This window comes from Salvia splendens, chromosome 18 (assembly GCF_004379255.2).
Source record: "Salvia splendens isolate huo1 chromosome 18, SspV2, whole genome shotgun sequence".
NCBI lineage: Eukaryota > Viridiplantae > Streptophyta > Magnoliopsida > Lamiales > Lamiaceae > Salvia > Salvia splendens.
In genome coordinates, this window is record NC_056049.1 from 24,964,344 (window position 1) to 24,989,083 (window position 24,740).

The 24,740-nt window shown below is 34.9% G+C and overlaps 3 protein-coding genes and 1 non-coding gene across 10 annotated transcripts; 1 reads left to right on the plus strand and 3 right to left on the minus strand.

Annotated features, from left to right (window-relative positions):
- Nucleotides 1-247: 247 nt before the first annotated feature.
- LOC121776112 lies at nucleotides 248-7,383 on the minus strand. Its single transcript, XM_042173250.1, has one exon. It carries the CDS (start codon nucleotides 6,008-6,010, stop codon nucleotides 374-376), a length of 5,637 nt encoding a protein of 1,878 aa, XP_042029184.1. The 5' UTR covers nucleotides 6,011-7,383; the 3' UTR covers nucleotides 248-373.
- LOC121778025 lies at nucleotides 5,352-5,458 on the plus strand. Its single transcript, XR_006045597.1, has one exon. It is a non-coding gene; the product is annotated as a small nucleolar RNA R71 (small nucleolar RNA).
- Nucleotides 7,384-7,903: 520 nt separating the features above from the next.
- LOC121776113 (transcription factor bHLH153-like) lies at nucleotides 7,904-9,960 on the minus strand. Of its 7 annotated transcripts, XM_042173257.1 has the most exons (6): nucleotides 9,798-9,949; nucleotides 8,788-8,904; nucleotides 8,634-8,699; nucleotides 8,471-8,536; nucleotides 8,372-8,404; nucleotides 7,904-8,287 (listed from the first exon to the last, which is right to left on the minus strand). In XM_042173257.1, the coding sequence occupies exons 1-6, from the start codon at nucleotides 9,834-9,836 to the stop codon at nucleotides 8,114-8,116; spliced, it is 495 nt and encodes a 164-aa protein (XP_042029191.1). In that variant the 5' UTR covers nucleotides 9,837-9,949; the 3' UTR covers nucleotides 7,904-8,113. The 7 variants fall into 7 exon arrangements, with proteins under 7 accessions (XP_042029191.1, XP_042029185.1, XP_042029186.1 ...); XM_042173251.1 differs by having other exon boundaries at nucleotides 7,904-8,404; nucleotides 9,798-9,960; XM_042173252.1 differs by having other exon boundaries at nucleotides 8,372-8,536; nucleotides 9,798-9,960.
- Nucleotides 9,961-13,545: 3,585 nt separating this feature from the next.
- Nucleotides 13,546-17,101, minus strand: LOC121777679. Its single transcript, XM_042175018.1, has 7 exons — nucleotides 16,691-17,101; nucleotides 15,181-15,252; nucleotides 15,038-15,105; nucleotides 14,581-14,728; nucleotides 14,405-14,488; nucleotides 14,211-14,306; nucleotides 13,546-13,841 (listed from the first exon to the last, which is right to left on the minus strand). The coding sequence occupies exons 1-7, from the start codon at nucleotides 16,928-16,930 to the stop codon at nucleotides 13,836-13,838; spliced, it is 714 nt and encodes a 237-aa protein (XP_042030952.1). The 5' UTR covers nucleotides 16,931-17,101; the 3' UTR covers nucleotides 13,546-13,835.
- Between the last annotated feature and the right edge of the window lie 7,639 nt (nucleotides 17,102-24,740).

Genomic DNA, 24,740 nt, shown 5'->3' on the forward strand with positions numbered 1-24,740 from the left:
TTCATAACCCCCCCAAACTTGAATGCGTCATTGTCCTCAATGCATGCAAAAAAAACAAATAAAGTAAAGGGAAAGGAAACTCCCCCAAACTTGGCATGACGTCCATAGTGCGTTCGGGTGGGAGGGTGGGTGTAAAAATCCTTTGCAGGTGTGCTTCCTCCTAAGCTCCAATCCTAACTCCCAGTTGCTCCTACAAAAAGAACAAAAACTACAAAAAAAACACTCAATTCAAAATAAATGTTGGAGGAAAGAATTGAGCAAACAAAACCTCCAACATATGAAACCAAAAGATAAAAGAAAGATAAAAACTTGGGTTGCCTCCCAATCAGCGCCTTTGTTTATAGTCGTTGGCTCGACCTTCTTCATCTTTGGTCTACACTTTCGGATTCTCTAGTGTGACCACCTCTTCTGTCTCCGTGCCACTTTCAACTCCAACATAGGCCTTCAAGCGTTGGCCATTCACCTTCCAAATGCTACCATTCTTCTGATCCCGAACATCCACAGCACCATAGGGGTATACCTTGTGCACCACATAGGGACCCCACCATCTTGACTTGAGCTTGCCCGGAAACAGTCTAAGCCGAGAGTTGTACAAAAGGACCAGTTGTCCCTCATGGAATTGACGAGGCTTAATGGCTGCATCATGTACCCTCTTAGCACGCTCTTTGTAGAGATCAACGCTCTCATATGCATGAAGCCTAAACTCATCCATCTCATTCATATCGCACATCCTCTTCTCGGCTGCAGCATCATAATCCAAATTAAGCTTTTGCAAAGCCCAAAAAGCTTTATGCTCAAGCTCTACCGGCAAATGGCAAGCCTTCCCAAATACCAATTTGTATGGTGAAGTTCCAATCGGGGTCTTATACGCCGTTCGATAGGCCCACAAAGCATCATCTAGCTTTTGAGCCCAATCCTTCCGAGACGGCCTTACAACTTTCTCAAGCACCCGCTTTATCTCACGATTGGAGACTTCAACTTGACCACTTGTTTGGGGATGATAAGGGGTAGCAACCTTGTGTTGGACACCATACTTTCCTAGGAGGTTTTCAAACAATTTGTTGCAAAAATGAGTTCCTCCATCACTGATAATGGCTCGTGGTGTCCCAAAGCGGTTAAAGATGTGATTCTTGATAAATTTCAACACCACTTTGGCATCATTGGTTGCCGAGGCCACTGCCTCTACCCACTTAGATACGTAGTCGACAGCAACGAGAATGTATTGCTGCCCATTAGACTTGGGAAACGGTCCCATGAAGTCTATTCCCCAAACATCGAAAAGTTCTACCTCGTGAATATTATTCATCGGCATTTCATTCCTCCACGAGATATTGCCGGCTCTTTGGCAACTGTCACATCGTTCTACATAGGCTTTTGCATCCTTGAAGATCGATGGCCAAAAGAATCCGGACTGAAGCACTTTAAAAGCAGTTCGTCGTGCTCCAAAGTGGCCGCCATACAACGAATCATGGCATGCAGACAAAATCTGAAGGTGCTCATGCTCTCCAACGCACCTTCGAATCACTCCATCACTACAAATCCGGAAGAGAAACGGATCTTCCCAAACATATGTGCGGGTGTCACTCAAAAACTTCTTCTTTTGGTTAGATGACAACCCTTCTGGTATAATGCCCGTGACAAGGTAGTTTGCCAAATTGGCAAACCACGGCACATATGTTTCCCGAGCCTCCACTTGCAACACTTGCTCGTCGGGAAATTTCTCATTTATCCTTTTCTTTCTTTCATCTTCCGTCTCTTCCAATCCCTCTAATCTAGACAGATGATCGGCTACCAAATTCTCGGTCCCCTTTTTGTCTTTGATTTCCACATCAAACTCTTGTAGTAAAAGGATCCACCTCACCAACCGAGGCTTTGCATCTTTCTTGTTCATCAAGTACTTGATAGCCGAATGATCCGTAAACACTACCACCTTCGTGCCAAGTAAGTAAGCACGAAACTTCTCAAAAGCATACACTACTGCTAGCATTTCCTTCTCTGTCGTGGTGTAATTCAGTTGAGCTTCGTTGAGTACTTTGCTAGCATAGTAGACAGCGTGTAGAACCTTGTCTCTCCTTTGGCCTAGAACGGCCCCCACAGCATAGTCCGAAGCATCACACATCAGCTCAAACGGCTTTGACCAGTCGGGTGTGATAATAATAGGAGCTTCGACTAGCTTTTTCTTCAGCAATTCAAATGCCTCAAGGCATTTCCCATCAAAGACGAACTTGGCATCCTTTTCAAGCAAGTTGCAAAGTGGCTTTGCAATCTTTGAAAAATCCTTTATAAAACGTCGGTAGAATCCCGCATGTCCAAGGAAACTACGGATGCCCTTCACATTCGTTGGGGGAGGTAACTTTGAGATCACATCAATCTTCGCCTTATCCATCTCCAACCCCAACTCTGACACCTTGTGTCCCAACACTATGCCTTCCTTGACCATGAACTGACACTTTTCCCAATTGAGCACGAGATTTGATTCTTCACATCTTTGTAGGACCCGTCTCAAGTTTTCTAAGCAAAAGTCAAATGAGGATCCAAAGACGGAGAAATCATCCATGAAGATCTCCATGATGTCTTCATTCATATCAGAAAAAATTGCCATCATGCAACGTTGGAATGTAGCCGGTGCATTACACAAACCAAAAGGCATCCGACGGAAGGCATAAGTTCCAATAGGACATGTGAATGTCGTCTTTTCTTGATCTTCCGGGGCAATTGCAATCTGATTGTACCCCGAATATCCATCTAGAAAGCAATAATGGGAATAACCCGCAATCCTATCGAGCAACTGATCCAGAAATGGCAACGGGAAGTGATCTTTTCTCGTCGCCGTATTCAACTTTCTATAATCCATGCAAACTCTCCATGAGTTCACCAATCGAGTTGCCAAAACCTCATTCTTCTCATTGACGGTCACGGTTATTCCCCCTTTCTTTGGTACACATTGTACCGGGCTAACCCACTCACTATCGGAAATGGGATAGATCATCCCATATTTCAGCAATTTCTTCACTTCTTTTTCAACCACTTCCTGCATAAGTGGGTTCAACCTCCTTTGTCTCTCTCTTACCGGCTTAGCTCCATCTTCCATCAAGATTTTATGCATGCATATTGCGGGGCTAATTCCTTTGATGTCGGCAATGGACCAGCCTAGAGCTTTCTTGTGTGACTTCAGTAGCTCTATCAACTTCAATTCCTCTTCATCATTCAACATCGCCGATATCACAACCGGTAAAGATTCATCCTCACCAAGGAATGCGTATTTCAGATTTGTCGGGAGTGGCTTCAATTCTAGCTTTGGTGGTACTTCAATTGAGGGCTGCACATCCGCCACGAAAGTATCCACCACACATTCATTCTCTAGACTTGGTTGATCAATTTGAGCATCCTCACTTTCATCAAAATCAAAATCAACTTTAATTGTCGAACCAAAGTCTCTTTCCAAGCTCCCCTTATCATAAACGCTTCCTTCTATACTTGCCGAGCAACGCATCTTGTCAAAGATACACTTGTCGAGGACATCAACTCTAAAGCACGCTTTTGCATCATTAGGATGCTTCATCGCTTTCTCCACATTAATGGTCACTTGCTCACCATTAATTCTAAACGTGACCGAGTTGTCCTTTGCTCCTAGCAACACGTCCCCTGTGGCAAGAAACGGTCTGCCAAATAGAATTGGCACTTCTTTGTCCTCGGGCATATCCAATACTATGAAATCAACGGGGATGACGAACTTGTCTACCTTGACCAAGACATCCTCTACTATTCCAGTGGGCTTCACAATGGAATGATCAGCCAGTTGTAGAGCAATGTCGATGGGCTCCATTCTGTTCTCCAGTCCAATGGCACGTGCTGTTTTCAACGCCATCAGTGAGATCCCCGATCCTTGATCCAATAGACATTTGGTGAAAATTGTGTTGCCTATCTCACAAGGAATCACACAACTTCCCGGATCCCTCTTCTTCATGGGCATCATTCCCGAAATCAATTGTGAGCAATTCATGCTCAATGCCACTATTCCCTCGTCTTGAAGTTTCTCCTTGTTTGCCATCATGTCCTTAAAGAACTTGGAGAACTTGGGGAAATTAGTGAAGAGGTCCACCAACGATACATCCACATTCACTTTTCGAATCACGTTCATCATCCACTCGAAGCTTTTCTCCTTTGGAGCTCTCTTCTTCCTCTTCGGTGGATATGGTGGAGGAGGAATGTGATCAGGGAAGTTGAACTTGCTTTTCGGGTCTAATGCCGGACTTGTCATCAGCTGTCCATTTGATCCCATCTCTACTTTCTGCTTTCCCTTCTTTTCTGCCAAAAACTTCTCACTTAACTCGGCTTCTACACCATTTTCCTTGCTGCCGGATGCAGCCTGTTCTTGACCATGTTGGGCACCCTGCACCAACGCGGGACTTCCCTTACATGCCTCGTCCGCCCCTGCGTGCGAGGAATGCAAGCCTAACATCTCATCCGCCCCTGCGTGTGAGATGCCGGAAGTACCTTGGCCGTCCATTGATGGTGTCGAATCCAACTCACGACCACTTCTCAAGACCACTGCCTTACACTGTTCATTGCCTCTCGGATTAGGTACGGTATTGCTCGGGATGGTGTTAGGAATCCTCGTGTGTGATGCCGTGGCAAGCTGCCCTATCTGCGTCTCAAGATTCCTCATTGTCGCATCCATCTGCCCAAACTTTTCCACCGTCCTTTCCTTGAAATTTTCGTTCTCCTTTTGACTCTTAGTCATGAAAGAGAGAATCTGCCCCAACTGATCCTCGACGGTTGGCTTCTTCTCATAACCCGGCGGTTGAGTGTTGTTCCTCCATTGATTTCCCGAGTTGTTGCTAGGACCAGCCTGATTCCATCCCGTTTGTTGAGGTCTCCAATTTTGCTGATTGTTGTATTGGTTGCCTTGATTGAACCCTTGGCGATTGTTGCCAATATAGTTCACATCTTCCACAGGTGGTCCTTGAAGACTTGGGCACTGATCAGTATGATGCCCGCCTTGGCACAACCCACATCTCATCACCGTCACAGCTTGGGGTTGAGGAGTCAGTTGAAGAGATTTAACTGCCTTTGTCATCGACGACATTTGAGTGCTAATGTCCGCCAGTTGAGCCTCAATTGCGGTCACTCTTTCCGCATCCTTGGTAGCACCAAATGTATCTCCCGCTCTATCAGCCCCTCGCCTTGGATTGTGCCAATTCCGTTGATTGTTGGCCAGCCTTTGAAACAAAGCCCTCACCTCATCGTGAGTTAGATCATCTAGGTTCCCATTCGAACCTGCAGTCACCAATCCCGTGCCTTCACTGTTGAGTCCCTTGTAGAATTTCAAAAGGTCATGCCCCGGAGCTAGTCCGTGACTTGGGCATTTCCTTATCAATTCCGTGAATCTCTTCCATGCTTCCGCGAAGGACTCGTCATACTTTTGTCGGAAAGAGGTGATCTCCTCTCTCAACTTCTCAATCTTCATAGGAGAATTGTATTCCAAGAGGAACAACGTCTTCAACTCTTGGAACGTTGCTATGTTGTAGCCCGGGATAGAGTCATACCAGGCTCTTGCTTTCTCCCTCAGAGAGAATGGGAATAAGACCCTCTTGATTAAATTGTGTTCGACATTCGGGGGTCTGTGAGAGTTCGTCAACTCGTAGAAGGCATTGAGGTGGCTCACCGGGTCCTCATCATCCCGTCCATGGAAAAGATTCCCCCCATTCACCAAACTAATATAGTGAGGTGGAATGTTGATGTTGTTGTTCGCATAAGCAAACTCTCCGGGGTACTCAATTCCCGATCTCAGTGTATCGCCAAACCTCACAACAGGTGGTGGTATCTCATTGTTATCTGCCATCTCACTTTCTGATTCTGAATCTCTTTCTGTACTCGGCTCGCTGAACAAGTTGCCTCTGATTGGACTCGGATAGTCCGGGAAGATTTCAGTAGGCGATCCTCTAACTCTTCTTCTTTGATAACAGAGCAACCCAAACGGTGGTGTACCCTGTGATCGCGTGTGCATTCACTTTTTTATTTTTATTTTTTATTTTTACCTACACAACAGAAAATACACCAAGCACAAGCATAAAATATTTCCTAATTACCGAAAGCGAGACCTCTCGACAACTTCGGGGTAAGTCCTATAAAACGTGTGTGCTAGTGTGCAAACAAAACTACCTAAAACTAAACTAAGAGTTAGGTAAAAATTACCTAAAATAATACACTCCTTCGTCTTCAAGTCCGGACGTGGTAGATGGCTATCACACCGTAGAACACGAACAATGTACCTATAAAACTCAAAAAGAAAAATCAAACAAAATAAAAACAAACAAAAACTATAAGCTAAATAATCGATTGCCTTCCCCGGCAACGGCGCCAAAACTTGATGTGGATAATACTGGTTTGTAAAACAGATCAATTTCGCACGCAAGTTCAAATTAATTACCCAAATATTATCACTAACTGCAAGAATACAGCTTCGTGTGTAGTATTTTAGGTGTCGATCCACAGGGAAGGGAATGATTATTAAAACTTAACACTAAACAAAGCATAAAAAGGTTCGATTTTTGGTTTTGATGATTAATGACACTAAGTTAACAAACTAACTACGCAAGGATTTTAAACACGAGAAAAACAGGTCACTCCAAGTTGCTCCTTAGACTCGAATCATTCTACACATTTATCACACACAAATTTGGGATTAACTTATCAACCTAATCGCTTGCACTGAACATGTTTGCGACGTATAATTCACAGTCAGCTGAACACTTGTTCCATGAATTAATTTTCGAAGGCATTCAACTCCTGCGGAAGCGCGGGAATCTAACATCATCTACTATACGAGCTTACCTAATCCACTATCAAATTATCCTCTGAACAATTTTAATTTGATAGCATAACAATTGATTAATCCATCCATGTCTATGTTAAAGAGACAATAAACAAGGATTAGATATCTATCACAAAAGATGCCTCTAAAGTAATAGAATTACGCATTAAACACAATCAATGATATCAAACATGAGTTCAAAAGTGTAGAAGCATTCTAACGAGTCTAATTCACAACTTGGAGCAACAAATGAGCCTAGCCTTGATACATGATAAATTCACTGATTAAAACCGTAGAAGGCATGCTCTTTCGGAGTAGAATTGGATGGTGGAGTCGAATCGTCGGAGTGTCGGGTAGATTTTCCTCCTTCTCTTCTCTTCTTCCTTCTTCTCCGTTCTGTCTTTTTTTCTCTGTAAAATTCGTCTCTGCCCCCCCCCCGAAAAACGTCCTTTCCAGCCCCCTTTTGTTGACTTTTTTCTCTCTCTCTCTATTTATTTTCCTCCAAAAACTGCCAGCCACGTCCTTTTCTCTCTCCCTTTCCATCATGAAACTGCTGAAATTGCAGTTAGAATAAACTACCCGGCCGGGTAGAATTTTACAACTGAAAAATAACCCGGCCGGGTGGCCAATTTCTTGTACTTGCTGGAGTTTTCGCACCATTTTTCACCATCCGAGCTTCATTCCTTGTTTCACCATTCATTCCTCTTCCTACACCACAAAACATACTTTTGCAAGCATCAAACTATATAAATCATGTAAAGTTAGGGGAATAAAAATGTACAATTTGATTCACATCAGTATTGAAACTAAAATTTAAAAATAATAATAAAAAAAATGCAAATATACAAAATTTTATTAAGTCATTTGAATCACAAAATTTGAGTTTTTCAAAATTTTATGACATAACAATTAGTACTCTACTCAATTTGTCCCTTTAAAAGCATATATATTGACTAATGGAGGTCTTAATGTGTAGTATTCGATGAAACTGAATCTAGAATAATCAAAACCTTCAGAAAATATTAATTAACAATGGCTCCATAGTTATTACTCAAAGTCCTCAACCTAGTAATCGAAGGAGATGCGTATTATCAACTATGTTACGTTTCATTGTCACTTGTCTTTACATGTGAAATATGTAGATAGCACTATCAACAAACAATAATTTGCTCAACTCTATGATCTCCTACTATACCATAACCACAACAAACCAAACTCCCTTCCACCCCGGCCTCCACTAGGCCAATCAACGTGACTTGATCCCCGGGGGCCCTGACTTCGTCCTCACCTCAGCGATCAGCTGTAAGTCACGACCGAAGCACCCTCATCCGACACCAGCCTTCTTGCACTAGGGGGGCTGGTCTTGATTGGAGCCCATATATCAGCACCATTGCTGCTTCCAACTTCAAGAACGAAACACGTTGGCACGACACACAAGCCCTTCGCTCTGAGGCCACCCACCTCCTCGCCCTGCATCAGTAAAAACGCACCAAAACAATCACACAATGCGAACAAAATCAAGAGCTCCAAAAGGCCTAAGGAGAATGTGCATACCTCTGTGCTACATAGATATGGAGCACTCAACACCTGTGGAGGCCAAAACGACGTCATTTTCATTCCAACGCGACATAAAGAGATCAAGAGAGACGATACCTTGACTTGTTCGTGCAAGAAGCTTATGTACTCCATTGAATCAAGAAGTACTGAGGCTGTATCAGTCTATTAGATTACATAAAAACAAACACATTAGCAATGAATATAACTATTTCAAGACAAGAAATGGTTAGCATATGAAGTCTTTTTAAGTTCTATGAACCTTTCCATATGGCGAGACGAGCTGTTGAAGAGCAGAGACGCGTTCGCTCACCCTCTCCTTCTTCTCCTACAACCATCAAACATATGCTTGTCATCAACAATAATGTGGCAAATTTATAGTGCTGTCAAATGATAGTTAGGCATCAAACACTAACTTTGGAAGAGAGAGGGGCATCAATCTTGAGTCTTTTAGGCATCAAGTTCACGAACGAGCTTTGGTTAACTGACGCCAGGCTTCTCTTGTGCTGCATCATCTTCGCCTTCGTAGTTGTCTGTCTCATTACAGAGGTATCTAGTAAGAAAGCATGCTCTTTTTGGCAGTTTCAACCAATTCAAATACTAGAAAACTATCTATTTGACTCAGAAATCATGCCAATGAGACATTCATTATCAAGAAAAGCTAAATCTACACAAGAATTTGGATTCTTTGCTATGAAAAAACATACCTTTTGAAAAAGCAAAACAGTTTACAAAGTTCATCAAACTTTCCTATTTGTTCACCTAATTAAGAAATGACTTAAAAGGAAAAACAGATGCATTACTTAATACAGATATTATGCTAATATATATGGATATTGTTTGTAGTTGTGTTGGCCCCATTTATTTGACATGAATGATGAATATACGCGTTTTCAGCATGCAATATTTAATTTTCTTCTAAATATTCAATCCAACCTACTATTTTGAAGTATGCAATGTCTCTATCCAAGCATTAATAAACTGAAAATACTAAATAAAAACAATATTTATTTTTTTGTCGAATAAGGCTTACCAAGAGAAACACTTAAACATGGGAGTGTAGACCTAAGAATTTCAAGAAACTAAATTCACACAAGATCATTAACTAAGTTGGTGATGAAAATCATACTTAGTCTTATTAAACTCACCAAAACTTTGATTAAATTCAATAGTAGTAATAATTTGAAGAAATAAAGATAAAATAGTTTCAAGAAGTTGAAAAAACAAAGGAAGATGAAAAAACTGGGATAAAGAACCTCAATCTTCACATCCCATTTCAAGAATCCAAGAAAAATGCAATAAAAATCACAACTTTTCACAAAGCAATCATCCAAAGTTGTTGTTTCTCTCTCTCTCAATTTTTGGGTTTTATTATGTGTGAAGACTACTGAAACAAGGAGCCAAGAAATGGAAAAGAATCTTCCACCTTTCCTGCCTTCCTTTGTCTCTGTATTTCTAAATGCATGAACACTCTTTTCACACACAACACACACACACACGCAAGGCCAGAAGGAGACAAAAGTTATTGTGTTTATAGCTTTTGTACACATAAAAAACCAAGAAAATCAATCTGAAAACAATGGAAAAATTTGCAGAGATGTTATTGTTTTTTTGAGATATGGAGGTGTACATTATTTATAAATCTTGGATCTATTTTTTTATTTATTTCTTATTTCTTCAATCTATTATAATGTTAACAAAACTCAATTTACAACTTTTATAATTTAAAGTTATATAATTAAAATTCTAAAAGTATAAATTATTGAAAGTAAAATAAATACATTATTGAAATCCTAAATTTACACGGTATTAAAAGGAAAAAATACGTAGTGAAATTTAAAATATAAAATTCAATAAAATTAAACTAGAAGATAATATTTTTTTTTCCGTTAGCATAGTTGAATTTATGCACTAATTAAAAATTTAGATATAACATCTCAAAATGGAAAAGAAAAAACAACTAAAGAAAATGAGAATAAGCAATTGTTATGAAATCAGCACAAATATATTATTGCGTTAAAAATTATAGTGATGACCCTTAACATTTCGCTTCGTTCTTCACTTTTGGGGAAAATTAGATAATTCCAAATTCAAGTTGATTTATCCATCTCTTGAAATTTCAAACATAAGTTACAACTAATTAATCCATTGGAGTCTTGGCGGAAATTGAGGCAGAAAACATGGATGCGAGAAAAAAATACCTTAATTAAATTGAAATCTTTAATTTATTAAGAAATTCTTTGTGTACGAAATCGACAACTGATTTAAGTTCATCTTCATTGAGTTCGGACAGTTGAAGAATTTTGTTTTCACTGAATAAATTAACGAAGACTTTTTAGATTTCTGGTTGTATTTTACCTACATATATAATATTGTTGGTAGGTGGAAGTTGTTATAGTACTATGTAATTATATTGATTATATGCTAATTTTCTTCGCGGCGGTGATATTTCTATGCTATTATTATATCTTAACAATCATGTTTAGTGTTAATTCTTATTTATAGTTTTCATAGTTACTCCCTCCGTCCCTAAATTTGTTTGTCCCATTTCAATTTTTAAAAAATGATAATAAATAGTTAAAGTAAAGTGAGAGTAAAATAAGAGAGAGAATAATATAAAGAAGACTCTCATCTATTTTATTCTTTCTTACTTTACCATCTCTTCATTTTAGCTATTATTTTTCTAAAACGAGTGCAAAATATGAAATGTGACAATTTTTCAGAGACGGAGGGAATACTATTTTTTCCATTAACAAAAGGTTTCTTCAGACCGAATGAAGATTGGCCCTTGAGGGTTAAGGGGTAAGAGAGAGCTTAGAGCATCTCCAATGGCGGACGTCCGGTCGGACGTCGCGACGGGCGACCGGGACGTCCGCCATTGTGGCGTTTAGGGTCGGATACGGACGTCCCGTGAGGACGTCGGGTGTCCTCGGACGTCCCGGCGACGGGCGGGCGGACGTCCGCCATTGTGGCAAGGGTCGGACGTCCGGAAATTATTTAAAAAAAAACTCTATATATATGGCTCGTTGAACTTCATTTTTCTTTTGGATTATGTATTTTTCTTTTTTTGAATGACTATGTATTTTGTTTTTTTTCTAACTATGTTTTTTTTATGTTTTATGAATATGTATTTTTGCCCGTATTTTGCTTTCCCGTATTCCGTGTCAAAATTATATTTCCGTTTTTACGTAATTAAATTATTGTGATTTTTTTTTATTGCCGGATGTCCTAGTGGGAAGGGCGGATTGTGCAGAGGATGTCCTAGTGACGTGCCAGTGGGATGAGAAGTCCTAGTGACGTGGCAGGAGGTGTTTTTGGGATGTCCTAGTGGGATGTCCGCCCACTGGAGATGCTCTTAATCCGCAGTTGCTCATATCGCCACAACGGAACATAAGAAAATTATCGTCTTAAAATTTTGAATTCCAAAATTATACTAGTATTGGTTTTTATCAAAACAAATTTGTGCATCTACTTCTGGGCGTAAACAACATCAATCATGAACGGTAGGCATTTTACTTTTTCGTCGATGAAGATAAAAATGCTCAAAGTCAAGAACTGGGCAGCTGAGTCTCTCAATAATTATAACAATCTACACAATCCAAAATCAACAAAGAAAATCAAAAGGGAAAATCAACAAAGAAAATCAGCTGAGGCATTTTACTACTAATTGCATTGGGTTTTCAAGTATTTAAATACGACCTATGTTTTCAAGACATCGTTATACTTGAAGTGAATTAAATTCACGAACAAATAGCAATTATTATAGTCCTTATTTTTTCAAACTTTGGCCTAACTTTTCAAACCTTGTGGTGTCACGTAAGAATGAAAAGACGAAGAAGAGTCTACATTAGAGTGTAAATTTCTATCTTTCCTATTGGATTTTTCTAAGATTTATGTATCCTATCTTTCTATTGATTATGACATTATTCATTAATTTCATCATTAACCATGAAGAAATTCTATATGTTATTCTTAGAGATTCTATCTTTGCGTCAGTTTCTTATCTTTTTTATCATTGAAAGTTTGAATTCTAACTTTTCAAATACAAGATATATATATCAGAGAATGTATGATTTCTATGCCTTTATCTATATGATAGTATATCTATGTCAAATTAAAGATTCATTATATAATACTTCGCTGATTCATGAATATCAGATCCTGCAATACAATCGGATTAATAATAAGCCAAATCAGTAAACTTAATTGATAGTAAATTGATTACCCAATAATAAGAATCGGGTTAGGGACCAAATCACTATCAATGTGCAATTTTTCAATATAAATGAACCTACCCCAAATTGTTTTTTTCTCTACCTTTTAAGAAAACGATAAATTGATTACCCAATACTTTATTATCATTGGCATATTTACAAATATCCTACCTTAGGTTATCAATAAAGTATACACATTCTGTCAAGATAAAATTCCAAACATTAATTTAGTATATGATCTTTCACCAATAATCCTAAAAGAGTGATTATGCATGGACTAAAAAGGTATGGTGTCTCTTTCACTTCAAATCAGAGATAAGATTAGTAGAAAATATTCACATCTACCATAATTATGCCTAGACAATTTTGTACAACTATTATTGTCATTTACTTATTTCTAATCTTCTTCTTTTTTTTATTGTAAATATAGTATATATAACAACTAGTTTGTTTGTTTATTTATTTATTTAGTAGTACACTATATAATTTGAAGGGGAATAATATGGAAGGGTGTACTAGTGTTTTTTTTATGTCAAATCTTTTAAAGTTATCAAATTTTGGTAGTACAAGAGTTGATGGTATTTGATGTTATTACAAATATTTATCTTTAAAAGAGAATAAGTAACAATTGAATTAATTTTAATATTTCATGGGAGATTAACAAATGTATGAACTTAATTAACTATAGATACATAAACAAATTAAACTATAGGAGTATTTAGCTCAGATTTTAGCATTACGAACCTCACCAATTATCGAAAAATCATAAATCATGAATTTTAGTCAATATTTATTTAATTCCACAATTTTAAAAAATAGTGATATAGTAGTGGATCGGATACCCAAATCATGCCAACACTCTGCCACATTTCTCTCAATCAATAGTAGGCCACAAGGTTGAGTTTATGAGCACTTAAAAAAATAAATAAAAGTAAAACGTTTGTATAAATTAGGCTTCACTTGGTTAAGAATTGCAATTTCATTTCAACTTGTGATAACAAAACCTCAAATTTTTGAACAATAATTCCGCAAAAGCACCTAAGTGAACTCAAAATAATCAAATTTACACTTGCTTCCGAGTCACCAGGTAGAAATCACAGAAATCATCGGAGTAAACCTTAATCTCCGATCAATCTGTCGCGTTAAAACCTCGTTCAATCCTCAATCATTCAACTTGTCTTCTACGAGAAATGCAGCCGTGCACGAACCAGACCATTTCACCTCAGTCCATCCACCAGTGCCGCCTGCTGTCAACCCTAATGTATGGACAAAGTATAAGTTAGACAACTTGTGTATAAATGGCTCGAAAGAAGTGAAGAGGTGTTGAATAGCTCGTGCACGTTTTATAAGTTCGTTTGCTCTTAAGGTCGAGCTTCTCTTGACACACTACGGTTTCAAGCCATCGACCATAATGTTTAAATTTTTCGACAATATTTTCAAACGCAGAAGATGTAATCTATCAAGAATCATACTACATTCCTAGAAGTCCATCATCAGAAGCAATATTCTCACGAATCATATTTCCTAACAACGTTACATTTTTTTCATTATTGTTACGGAACCTTATTAACAAAACGTAGCATGATGTGATAAGGGGAAGGGGGGGTGTATTAAGACGAACAAACCTGCCTTCTCCTTCGGCATTGTACAAGGTACCATGAACGGCCAACAACATAGCACGGGAGAAGAAAACCAGCAAGCTGAAGAACCGAAATCTGATACTGGATTCAAGAAAAAGGCAACAGAAATTGAGAAACCTTAGATCTTGATAACATTGCACAATTTCGAGGTTATGAAAAAATTTCGAGTTAGGACTTACATGGACGAAAACTGATGATTCGCGCAGCACTCCAAAGTCTCTCGTGATCATAAGAGTTTGACGTATAAGCAACAGCATCATCAGCTGCCAATATCAGAAAAAAATGCACGATTTACATCACTGTCAAGAGAAGGGAAGATCATGAATCCGGTTGGAAGGTGTTTTGGTTTGCTTACGACGATAGCTACTGATCGGAAACAGGTAAGAGTCCCGCTGTTGGCTATGGCATAGTCATCGTAATCTGACTGCAGAAACTGGCGCTCAGCTGCTGCAAAAGCCAATAGTCGAGGGTCTCGAAGATCTATGTGAGGACCCCAAGCTTGTCTGATCGAAAGATAAAAGGGCGAAAATGAGACAGAAAGCCAAAAGCAAGTGTATACTCAGTTCTTCATAGCACATAAGAAATCTTTTCACCATTACTCAAAATCATGGACATAACTAATAATTAGATATATTTAACAAAGGCAACGCATCAACATCATCCAATCCTCGTTTCTTATATCTCCTTTCGTGTTATACAACAAAAAGACAAACTAGAATACTTAGGTAAATAGTTAAAGACAGATTTTACAGTTGAAAACTAATCTAACAGAGCATTTGGTTGATGATGAGATGAAAGAGTTGACTATTTACCTGATATCGATAGCCAAGACATCAGCATTCGTTCTTGGAGGCGGACAGCTATAATTCGGAGAAAATACCTGTTGACTCCAAATATTAAACTTCTACTACATTATTTGATTGACGTGATGTTACATAAATACAAAGATTCTGACCTGATTGCATATTTCACAAGTGATATCCCCTTTCTTGTTGCACCATCTCTGAATGCATTTCCTATGAGCAAACTACATGAACACCGAAGGAGAATTAGCATCACAAATACAACCAAGTATCTAACAATAACACGAGCATTCACATTGTGAGGCATATGGCACCACGGGAAGTATAAGACTCGAACCAAAGTCACCAAACAAGTTCCCCATTAGATTCATGAAAAAGTGAAGTTAATCTATACTTAACAAAACTCACTTTTCATAAATAAAGAAACACTTCAAGAATCAGAAAGTAGAAAAAATCAAATATAAGACACCTTTTTTATTAATTCTGCAGCAAAAAATTTGCAGGAATTTAGTATATTGAATAATGTATTAGTAATCTTTGTGTTTCATTGATTCAGTCATCAATTCAAGGCTGCATTGTACCATTGTTGAAACAATGTGAGATTCAGTCTAAATGAAGGATAGGGGGCTCTGGCCCCCACCAACTTTTTTTTTTCTTTTCAAATAGTTAAACTATCAGATATTTTTGTGAATCGTTATACAATAGCATATATCATCACATCAAAACAGAAAAATGTTTTCTTTTCGAAATCTCAATCACAAGAGTTAGAAAAATGGTGTACCCATGTGAAATGGCAATACAAAATTCAAGAACATTGAATTGTATGAATGAATCCCCTTTACTCCAAATCAATAGAATCTATCAACAATGGGATAAATACAGTAGGCACTAAATGCACAACTGCACCAAATTCAAACCACACCATTTTATGTTCATAAAAATACAATACATTTACCTAAAAAAGGACAGCCCATTAAATATGCAGAGATTCCAAATACAAAAAATATTATACACATCATTTTTTCTGAAAAAGACAATAAATATATACCAGAAAAACAGGACATCCCATAAAAAAAATCTCACAATGCTCAACATGAACAAATCCCAAACACCAAAAATCTAAAAGACAGCTGTTTTTTCCTTAAAAAGACAATAAATATATACCAGAAAAACAGACATCCCATAAAAAAATCTCACAATGCTAAACATGAACAAATTCCAGCCACCAAAATTCTAAAAGACAGCACTTTTTTCTTAAAAAGACAATAAATATATACCAGAAAACAGGACCCCCCCCCCCCCAAAACAAACTCACAATGCCCAACATGAACAAATCCCACATACCAAAAGTCTAAAAGACAGCAGTTTTTTTCTTTAAAATACAATAAATATTAGGTATGTACCATAAAACACTACACCCGATCAAAAATGAAGTTTTTCAAAGAAAAAAAAAGTAGAAAAACAGAGACTGGAAACAAGAAAATCTACTCCAATCCCAACTTCCATCCATCTAAACCACAGCACACACACACAAATAAAACATGCTGTAAAAGTTTTTTCTTTTTGAAAAAAGAAACTGTTTTTAACGCACCCACATACTGCAACAATCTCATAGAAAGAAACCCAGAAAAAAAGATGAAAACTTTGAGAGAAAAAAGAAACCTTGAGGGTTCCATTGCAAGCACAGGGAGCTTCCATATCCTTCTCCTCATCTTCCTCCTGGCAAATTTTGCACTCTCGCAAACTCCCTTTCCCTTTCACACTACTAAAACTGCAGCCATCGCCGCCGCCAACGCTAACTTGCGCCTCACTCTCTCTCTCCACCGCCGAAGAAGACGATTCTTGGAGGCACGCAGCTGAAGCTATTATCCTGTCCACACACACCATGAAATCATCCACCATTTCTTGCTCTTTTCTCCCCTGTTTCTCTCTCTCTAAAAGCAAAAAAGTCTGGAGAGGCGATGGAGTTTGATTTTGTTTGGGTTCGGAAATGAGGAGGTGAATAAATAAATAGTGTATTTAGCTGAAGATGGAGAGAGAGAAAGGGGATTTTTTTTTTGGTGGATTTTTTAAAATTAAAAATGGTGGAGTTTGTGGGAAGAGTGGCGGATTTTACGAATGTGGAGGGGGTGGAAGGACGGAAATGCCCTTGTTTGGTGGGTTTATTTACGCGATGTGTTCGAGTGATTTTATGTCGTGTTTTAGGTATGGTTTAGTTAGCCTACTTTTGGATTGTCGCTATATTCGATAATTATGTTAAATAATTGGAAAGATTAATTATTCTATACATTAGTTAGAATAAACTATGATGTTTTCAAAAAAAAATTAAAAAAATGTGTTCGTTTAAGTATAAGATATTTTCATTAAAAAAAACTAAAAGCAAAAGTATATAAATAAGAAAAAAAAATTGGAACAAATATAATGCTATTATTTTAATTAATATTTAAAAATCACAATAAATATTAGTAATTTTTTCTTAATTATAATTATTGAGTAATAGCTTTAAATTAATTATATATTATTACTATTTTTGAATATTGGGTGATCACGAATCCTTCTCTGCCACATTTGTAGATAAAGATAGAGAATAAATTTAATCATGCTAATAAGACCTAGTTTGAGTAAAAAATTGAGGCATCCCAATATTTTTCTGAAGAGTAAAGTACTATTTTGATCCTAAATATATAACAGATTTACGATTTTAGTCCAAAACATTCATTTTTTGAAAATCGAGTCCAGAACATACGAAAACGCTATCGAATAGGTCCTTTTTACGGTTTCCGTCATTTTTTACGGTCAACCGTCAATTAGCTCAATTTTGACCCGATTAACTGATTTTAATTACTATAGCTAATTATTTTTTTTTACTCATGGAAACCAGCAATAATCGGTCGGAATCGGGTTGTTCTTGGTCGAGATCGGAACTAGGGTTCTTGTTCTTAGGAGAGTGACGAGAGAGAAGATAGAAAAGAGAGAGAGAGAGTTTTGGAAGATTGACTTTTCATATTCAAAATATTAAAAATTGAATTATTTAGAAAAATAATTAACATAATATTAACCAATTAATAATTACAGATTAAGTCTAACGGGTCAAAATTGAGCTAATTGATGGTTGACCGTAAAAAATGACGGAAACCGTAAAAAAAGACCTATTCGATAGCGTTTTCGTATGTTTTGGACTCGATTTTCAAAAATTGAATGTTTTGGACCAAAATCGTAAATCTATCATAATCTAAAGTGACAGTTTAATGAAAAGACTAATTTACCCTTTTTGGCGGGAAAATGCAAAGCTATTTTGTTTACCTTTTTGTCATTAAAAAAATGACATCACACGCCACTTTGCTGAATATTTTCAGTAGAAATGTGTTGGGAAGTGCAATGAGGTGTCTGTCTTCTCCAACAAGAATAAAAAAAGCATCAAAACAGAAGCATGCCAAAAAATTTTTGTAAAGACTCCACATGTGAAGGCTAGCATCAAAAGAAGTGGTAGGCCTTCAGATTTATTTGAAAAATTTGGAAAACCAATATACAACTTGACTTATGGAGGAAGTTTGATCCTTTATAAATGCTACTCCCTCCGTTCCATACTAGTGGAGTCATTTTGCTATTTTGGTACATTCCATAGTAGTAGAGTCATTTCCTTTTTTAGTAAAAGTTAACACATTTCTTCTCACTTACTTTACTCTCTCTTACTTTATTCTCTCTTCATCTCTCTACTTTCTTAATCTCCGTGCCGAAAAGAAATGCCCCCACTACTATGGAATGGAGGGAGTACTTTCAAAGAAACAATATTTGGCCACAAATTAGGTGAAAACGAAACACCATTCTGTGAATTTCGTTCACATGTTTGCAGTAATCATTGTCCATCGGAGAAAATCGACGGCAAAGAGACTACCGAAACCATATATTTTGCGACCATTATGTTGGGTAGACAGCACAACACCGTGCGAGTTCTTGGATGGCGGTGGTGGTGTCGGCCTTAAAACCGAGGGCGGCTGGAGGGAAGCGGCGGCAAGAAGGCAACCGCATCCACGATGGCAGAGGATGTCTTTGGTGAGAGAGAGAGATCACCGAGGGAGAGAATTGACGGTAGTGTGAGGAGGGGGGATAGCGGCGGCAACAGTGACTAATCCGGCGGCGCGAAAGAGAGAGTTCCGAGAAAGAGTGAGGACGCCGGAGGAAGGGTGGCGGCGGCAGTATGGTGTAGAAAGAATGAGGAGCCTCTCTCTGAGTTAGGGTTGTGGAGGAAATGAGAGGTAGAAGAAGTAGGTATTTATACAATGGGCTAGGCCACATTCTAATTGAACATCCTAATGGGCGGGGTAAATACAAAACTCATATAAAATGTATCACATTTGTTTCATATTAGTACAAAAAGTGTAAAGTTGACATAAATCGTACAAAAGTTTCTTTCGTGTTTCAATTTAGTACATTCTGTTATATGTGTTTAAATGGTGTTAACTTTTTAATTATATGACATACAAACCATGAAACAATGATAAAAAAATTTGTACCAATATGAAACAATCAAAAAACTTTTTGTACCAACATGAAACAATGATGACACATTTTGTACTTCACATAAACAAAGAGTCAACGCCGTTTAAACACATATAACAGAATGTACTAAATTGAAACACGAATAAAACTTTGTGTATGCTTTATGTCAACTTCAAACCTTTTGTACTAATATGAAACAAATGTGATACATTTTGTATGAGTTATGTATTTACCCCTGATTGGGCTGAAAATTATATTTATCCTACGTTGAAATTAAATAGTGCCCACGTTTTAATTATTTATTTAGGTTAAGAAGAAAATATTTGCAGCCTTAAATTTTCAAATTTAATTTGTTCTTGCATTGAATTTGATAATAGCCTATAATAATTAGGCTATTTAAATTAAATTTTTGAGCCCAGAAATAGTATTCTGTACATTATTTAAATTTTTAGATTTATATGATAATAGTAATTAATCATTCATACACGCACATAAAATTGTTGGTATAAATGAGAAATTAATTACTCTTTGGTATACTGAAATTATTATTAGCTTACATTTGTATATAATTTTTATTTATAATTAATATTCAATCTATATAATTTAAAAATAAATTATATATTTATAAATATACATATTTAAATTACTTAAGTTATTGTTATAATTGAGTTACACTTTGATTTATTCTATTAAATTATGTATTGTTGTTAAAACCTTTTTCTCATATCATTTTTTAGATTTCTCAAAAATTTTGAATATATATGCTAATTTAGACTTTAAATTTTTTGGACTGTATTTATTTTTAAAATACCATATTATTAATTAAATACATTATTTATATATTAATTTATTGAATATTTTTTATTACTCCTTTGTATATTGAAATGATTTTTAGATTATATTTGTGTATTGATTTTTATTTATATTTAGTATTCAAGCTATATAATTTATAAATAAATATATGTATACATATTTCATTTACTTAAGATATATATATACATAGTTAAAATTGAGTTAGACCTTGATTTATTCTATAAATGATACTATATTTTTGTTTAAGACTTTTTCTCATAATAGTTTTTAGATTTCTCAATATATTGGAATATATATATTTATATATGCTAATATGGACTTCTAATTTATCAGATTTTATATACATTTTTAAAGTTAAATTCTTTTTAATTAAATAAATTATATTTATATATTCATTTATTGAATATTTTTTACTACTCTTTGGTATTTTAAAATTATTTTTAGATAATATTTATATACTATAAAAATTTTTATGTTTAATATTAATCTATCTAATTTATAACTATGTATGTATATACATATTTCAACTACTTAAGATATACTATATAGTTAGAATTGAGTTAGACTTTGATGTATTCTATTAAACAATATATTGTTGTTCAAGACTTTTTCTCATATCATTTTATGGATTTCTCAAAGTAGTGGAATATATATATGTGCTAATTTAGACTTCTAATTTATTGAATTTGTATATATTTTTAAAGTAAATTCTTTTTAATTAAATAAATTTACATATTAATTTATTGAATACTTTTTTTATTACTCTTTGGTATATTGAAATGATTTTTAGATTATATTTATATATAAAATTTTAGTTATATTTAATATTCAAACTATATAATTTATAAATTTCCTATATACATATTTAAATTACTTAAGATATGGAGTACAATTGTTGAACTATTTCTTTATTCAAATTATATGTTTTTTTTTCATTTTGATCATTACTCGCATCCTTTATGTGTATATCTTATTATAATTAAATCATTCTTAGTCACACATCTTCTCATTGTCATTTGTTTTATTTTATTTTATTCCACTTATATCAGAAATTAAAACTGTGAAAAATTGTTTAACGAATATGAAATGTTTCATTTAGAATGGGTTAAGAGAAGTACATTTTTACTATGATTGGATCTTCCATTTTGAAAGTTGGTACATAATTTGATGTTGTTAAAGATTATAGATCACTCGAATTGATTTTGCAATAACACCATATTGATAATTAAACGATTAAGTGATTATGTTTTGGAGGGACGAGTATTAGATATGGAGTACTATTATTGGATCTTCCATTTTGAAAGTTGGTACACAATTTGATATTGTTAAAGATTATAGATCACTCGAATTGATTTTGCAATAACACCATATTGATAATTAAACGATTAAGTGATTATGTTTTGGAGGGACGAGTATTAGATGCCATAATATTGGTAAAAAAGTATTGATCCCTCGAATGTCTTTAGTCGAGGCGCCGCTTTTTCATATAGGGTTTAATTTATGGAGTACTATTATTTGGGTTTATTTGTGTTGGTATTTTAGTTTAAGGAGTGTATTAATTGGGCTTTATTTGTGTTGGTATTTTAGTTAAGGAGTGTATTATTTGGGCTTTATTTGTGATGAATTTTATGATTAAAAATTTATAAAAATTTAGCGTTCCAAATTGGGTGTTATGGCTACATTATCATTATATTTATGTTTTAAATATAATGATAATATCTTTAATTTAAATTCTATTTTGTAATAAATTTGTATATTATTATTTTGCATTTTATTAGATTTTTAATTTAAAAATATAGGTATAATTATTGGAAATTGTTATATATAGTAAAATAAATCTTTAACTGGATGAATTCGAGTAGTTTTATAGAAAGTGGTCCTTCTAAATTTTATTGAAAGATGCATATATAATTGAAACTTAATTATAAATAAATTATCTAACGTAAATTCAAAGTAATTAATACCTGGAAGTAAAATTATTTCGTTATTAATACATACTCAATTGTTTGCAAATTGTGTTTATATTTTCATATATTAACTTATGAAAATTCTTTAAAGACACCAAATCTCTTGAATTACTAAAATTCTATAAAAAAATACTACTACTGTCCATATTCCTGAAAATTTGTCACTTATTCTCATTTTGTCCGTCCCTGAAAATTTGTCACCTTTTACTTTTACCATCTTTTGTAGTGGACCTCACATTCAACTAACTCATTAACACTCATATTTTATTGAGTTTAAAACTACTTCCTTCGTTTCATAGTAGTGAAGTCATTTTATCATTTTGGTACATTACATAGTAGTGGAGTCATTTACCCTTTTAATAGATTTTCAGTGGGATGCCCCAAAAACATGTTAATCGCTTATAGTGGACGGAGGGAGTACTATGTTATCATGATCAAATTTATACAGAATTTTTTACTTTTGTGTTTTCCAAATATATAGTGTAAGGATATAAATACATCTAATAAAGTGTTATATACCATATGCTTCCTTTATTCAACTATGACACATATTTTTCTAATGTCTTATTTCATTTTCTGAAATGGAAGCATATTTCCAATTTATCCTTTGTCTTATTATATTCATATTCTCCACTCTAACTTTTTATTTTAATATATTTAGCCGTTAATATATCTTTATTATTTGGAAATCATTTGTCCCGTGCATAGCACGGGTGATAACACTAGTTAGTCATATGTTACTCTTTTCTCAATGAACGAACAAATTCATATGCATTTCTCCAAAAATAGAATGAATTTAACCACTTGTAAAATTGGAATTCATGTATTTGGCCATATTATGCATGAAGTGTTAGGTATGGATCTTATGAACTCATAATTATAGTATTACTTGTCTTGTTTTAGTAACTCACGCTAATATGAATATACTTATAACTATTAGTCATATATGCCTCGTGACTATAGGAAGAAAATTCATTGTACTTACAAAATCTATTATTAATAGAGTGTGAATTCACATGATACCAAAACATACTGCATTAGCTTTCCTCCTACAAAACAAAGTAAGAAAGGGATGACCGATAAAGATTTCCAATTTATCGGATACTCAGGTAATTTGAACATTCGCGCGACTTGTTTATTTTTTAAAAAGATCTTATCAACTAAACTGTATTTTATCTATATTTCATATAAAAGAGTTTGGTATTTTGTGAAAATTAATATGCAAAAGTCCATATCATAATAAAAGAACATATGAAAATTATCGTCCCAAAATTAAAAATTTAGAATATCTAATTCCTAATAAATTTATGCGTATGCCTTTATCCTCCTATTATCATAATGTACATTATTTTTAGTCACTACGTACATTGTATTTCTTAGATTAGTATTATTAATTAATGTGCCAACATAAGCCAAGGACTACAAATTTAGCTATAATTATTGACTTGGCAACTAAGATTAATGGCCATGAAAGAGCTAATTCATTAAATTTTTATGCTTCTATTTTTTATGTCCCCTCTAATTAGTTTTTCCTTTTATGAGGGGGAAATTTAGAGAGGGTCGTAGTCATTATATTCGGATGTACACACATATTAGCTACATATAGAATATGTTAAGTGATATTATTATTATTATTATTTTGTATTACTCATTAAGTTTTGGTACTTAGGTAATTGTTATTCGAGAATGGACTCATAATAAATTTCGTATTTGCAGTGAAAAACTATTAACAGATTTAATTAATGAAATTTGACGACAAGTTGGTATTAAGACCAAAACTTCATCCTTATCCGATATATACAATTATTTTCTTTAATTACAATGTTATGTACTTATGTATCTACCTAATTTACTTTATTTATTATAAGGCAAATATTTAAATTTATCTACCTTTAAGTCGCCTTAATTAATTATATTCTTGTAATCTTGTTTCATTGTCTGTTAATGGTGTTTTTGGTTTAAATACCGATAAAATATGATTTAATGTTTGATAAAAATAACATATTCGTTTTTATGTAAAATCGCAATCAAAGTTAGAAACATTTTTTTAATCCAAATACCCAAATTTAGGCAAACTTTTACACAAATTTGAGTAAAAACATTTGGGGTGGTCGAAATTTATTGTTATACATATATAGAAGGATGACTATGTCTAGGAAAAAGCATGATGTTATGGACATCTTTCTTATTTTTAAAAAATTGAATCGTACTCAAAGTATATCATGACGTTGCCATTATACATCCAATTGAGTTATTAGTCACAAGTTGACACAATGGTATTTATTTTTAAATTTGTTCAAATTCCACTTCTGAATAACTTATATTCTATTGCCAATTCTACTAAGTTTAATTTGCATTTTGAACCGAAGTAAAATAACAAATTGACATCACTTGATCTAAAAAATTAAAATGGGACATGCATTTAATTATCT

What these genes read in the sequence shown, in the direction of transcription:
- LOC121776112 (XM_042173250.1), bottom strand. Translation starts at nt 6,010, where the DNA reads ATGCACACGCGATCACAGGGTACACCACCGTTTGGGTTGCTCTGTTAT.
- LOC121776113 (XM_042173251.1), bottom strand. Translation starts at nt 9,836, where the DNA reads ATGCATTTAGAAATACAGAGACAAAGGAAGGCAGGAAAG. An exon ending in ATGCCCCTCTCTCTTCCAAA is followed by an intron (nt 8,700 to 8,787) that starts GTTAGTGTTTGA and finishes TGATGGTTGTAG; the next exon opens with GAGAAGAAGGAGAGGGTGAG. An exon ending in TCGTCTCGCCATATGGAAAG is followed by an intron (nt 8,537 to 8,633) that starts GTTCATAGAACT and finishes GTAATCTAATAG; the next exon opens with ACTGATACAGCCTCAGTACT.
- LOC121777679 (XM_042175018.1), bottom strand. Translation starts at nt 16,930, where the DNA reads ATGGTGGATGATTTCATGGTGTGTGTGGACAGGATAATAGCTTCAGCT. An exon ending in GTCTTGGCTATCGATATCAG is followed by an intron (nt 14,729 to 15,037) that starts GTAAATAGTCAA and finishes TCTTTCGATCAG; the next exon opens with ACAAGCTTGGGGTCCTCACA. An exon ending in AATCATCAGTTTTCGTCCAT is followed by an intron (nt 14,307 to 14,404) that starts GTAAGTCCTAAC and finishes TCTTGAATCCAG; the next exon opens with TATCAGATTTCGGTTCTTCA.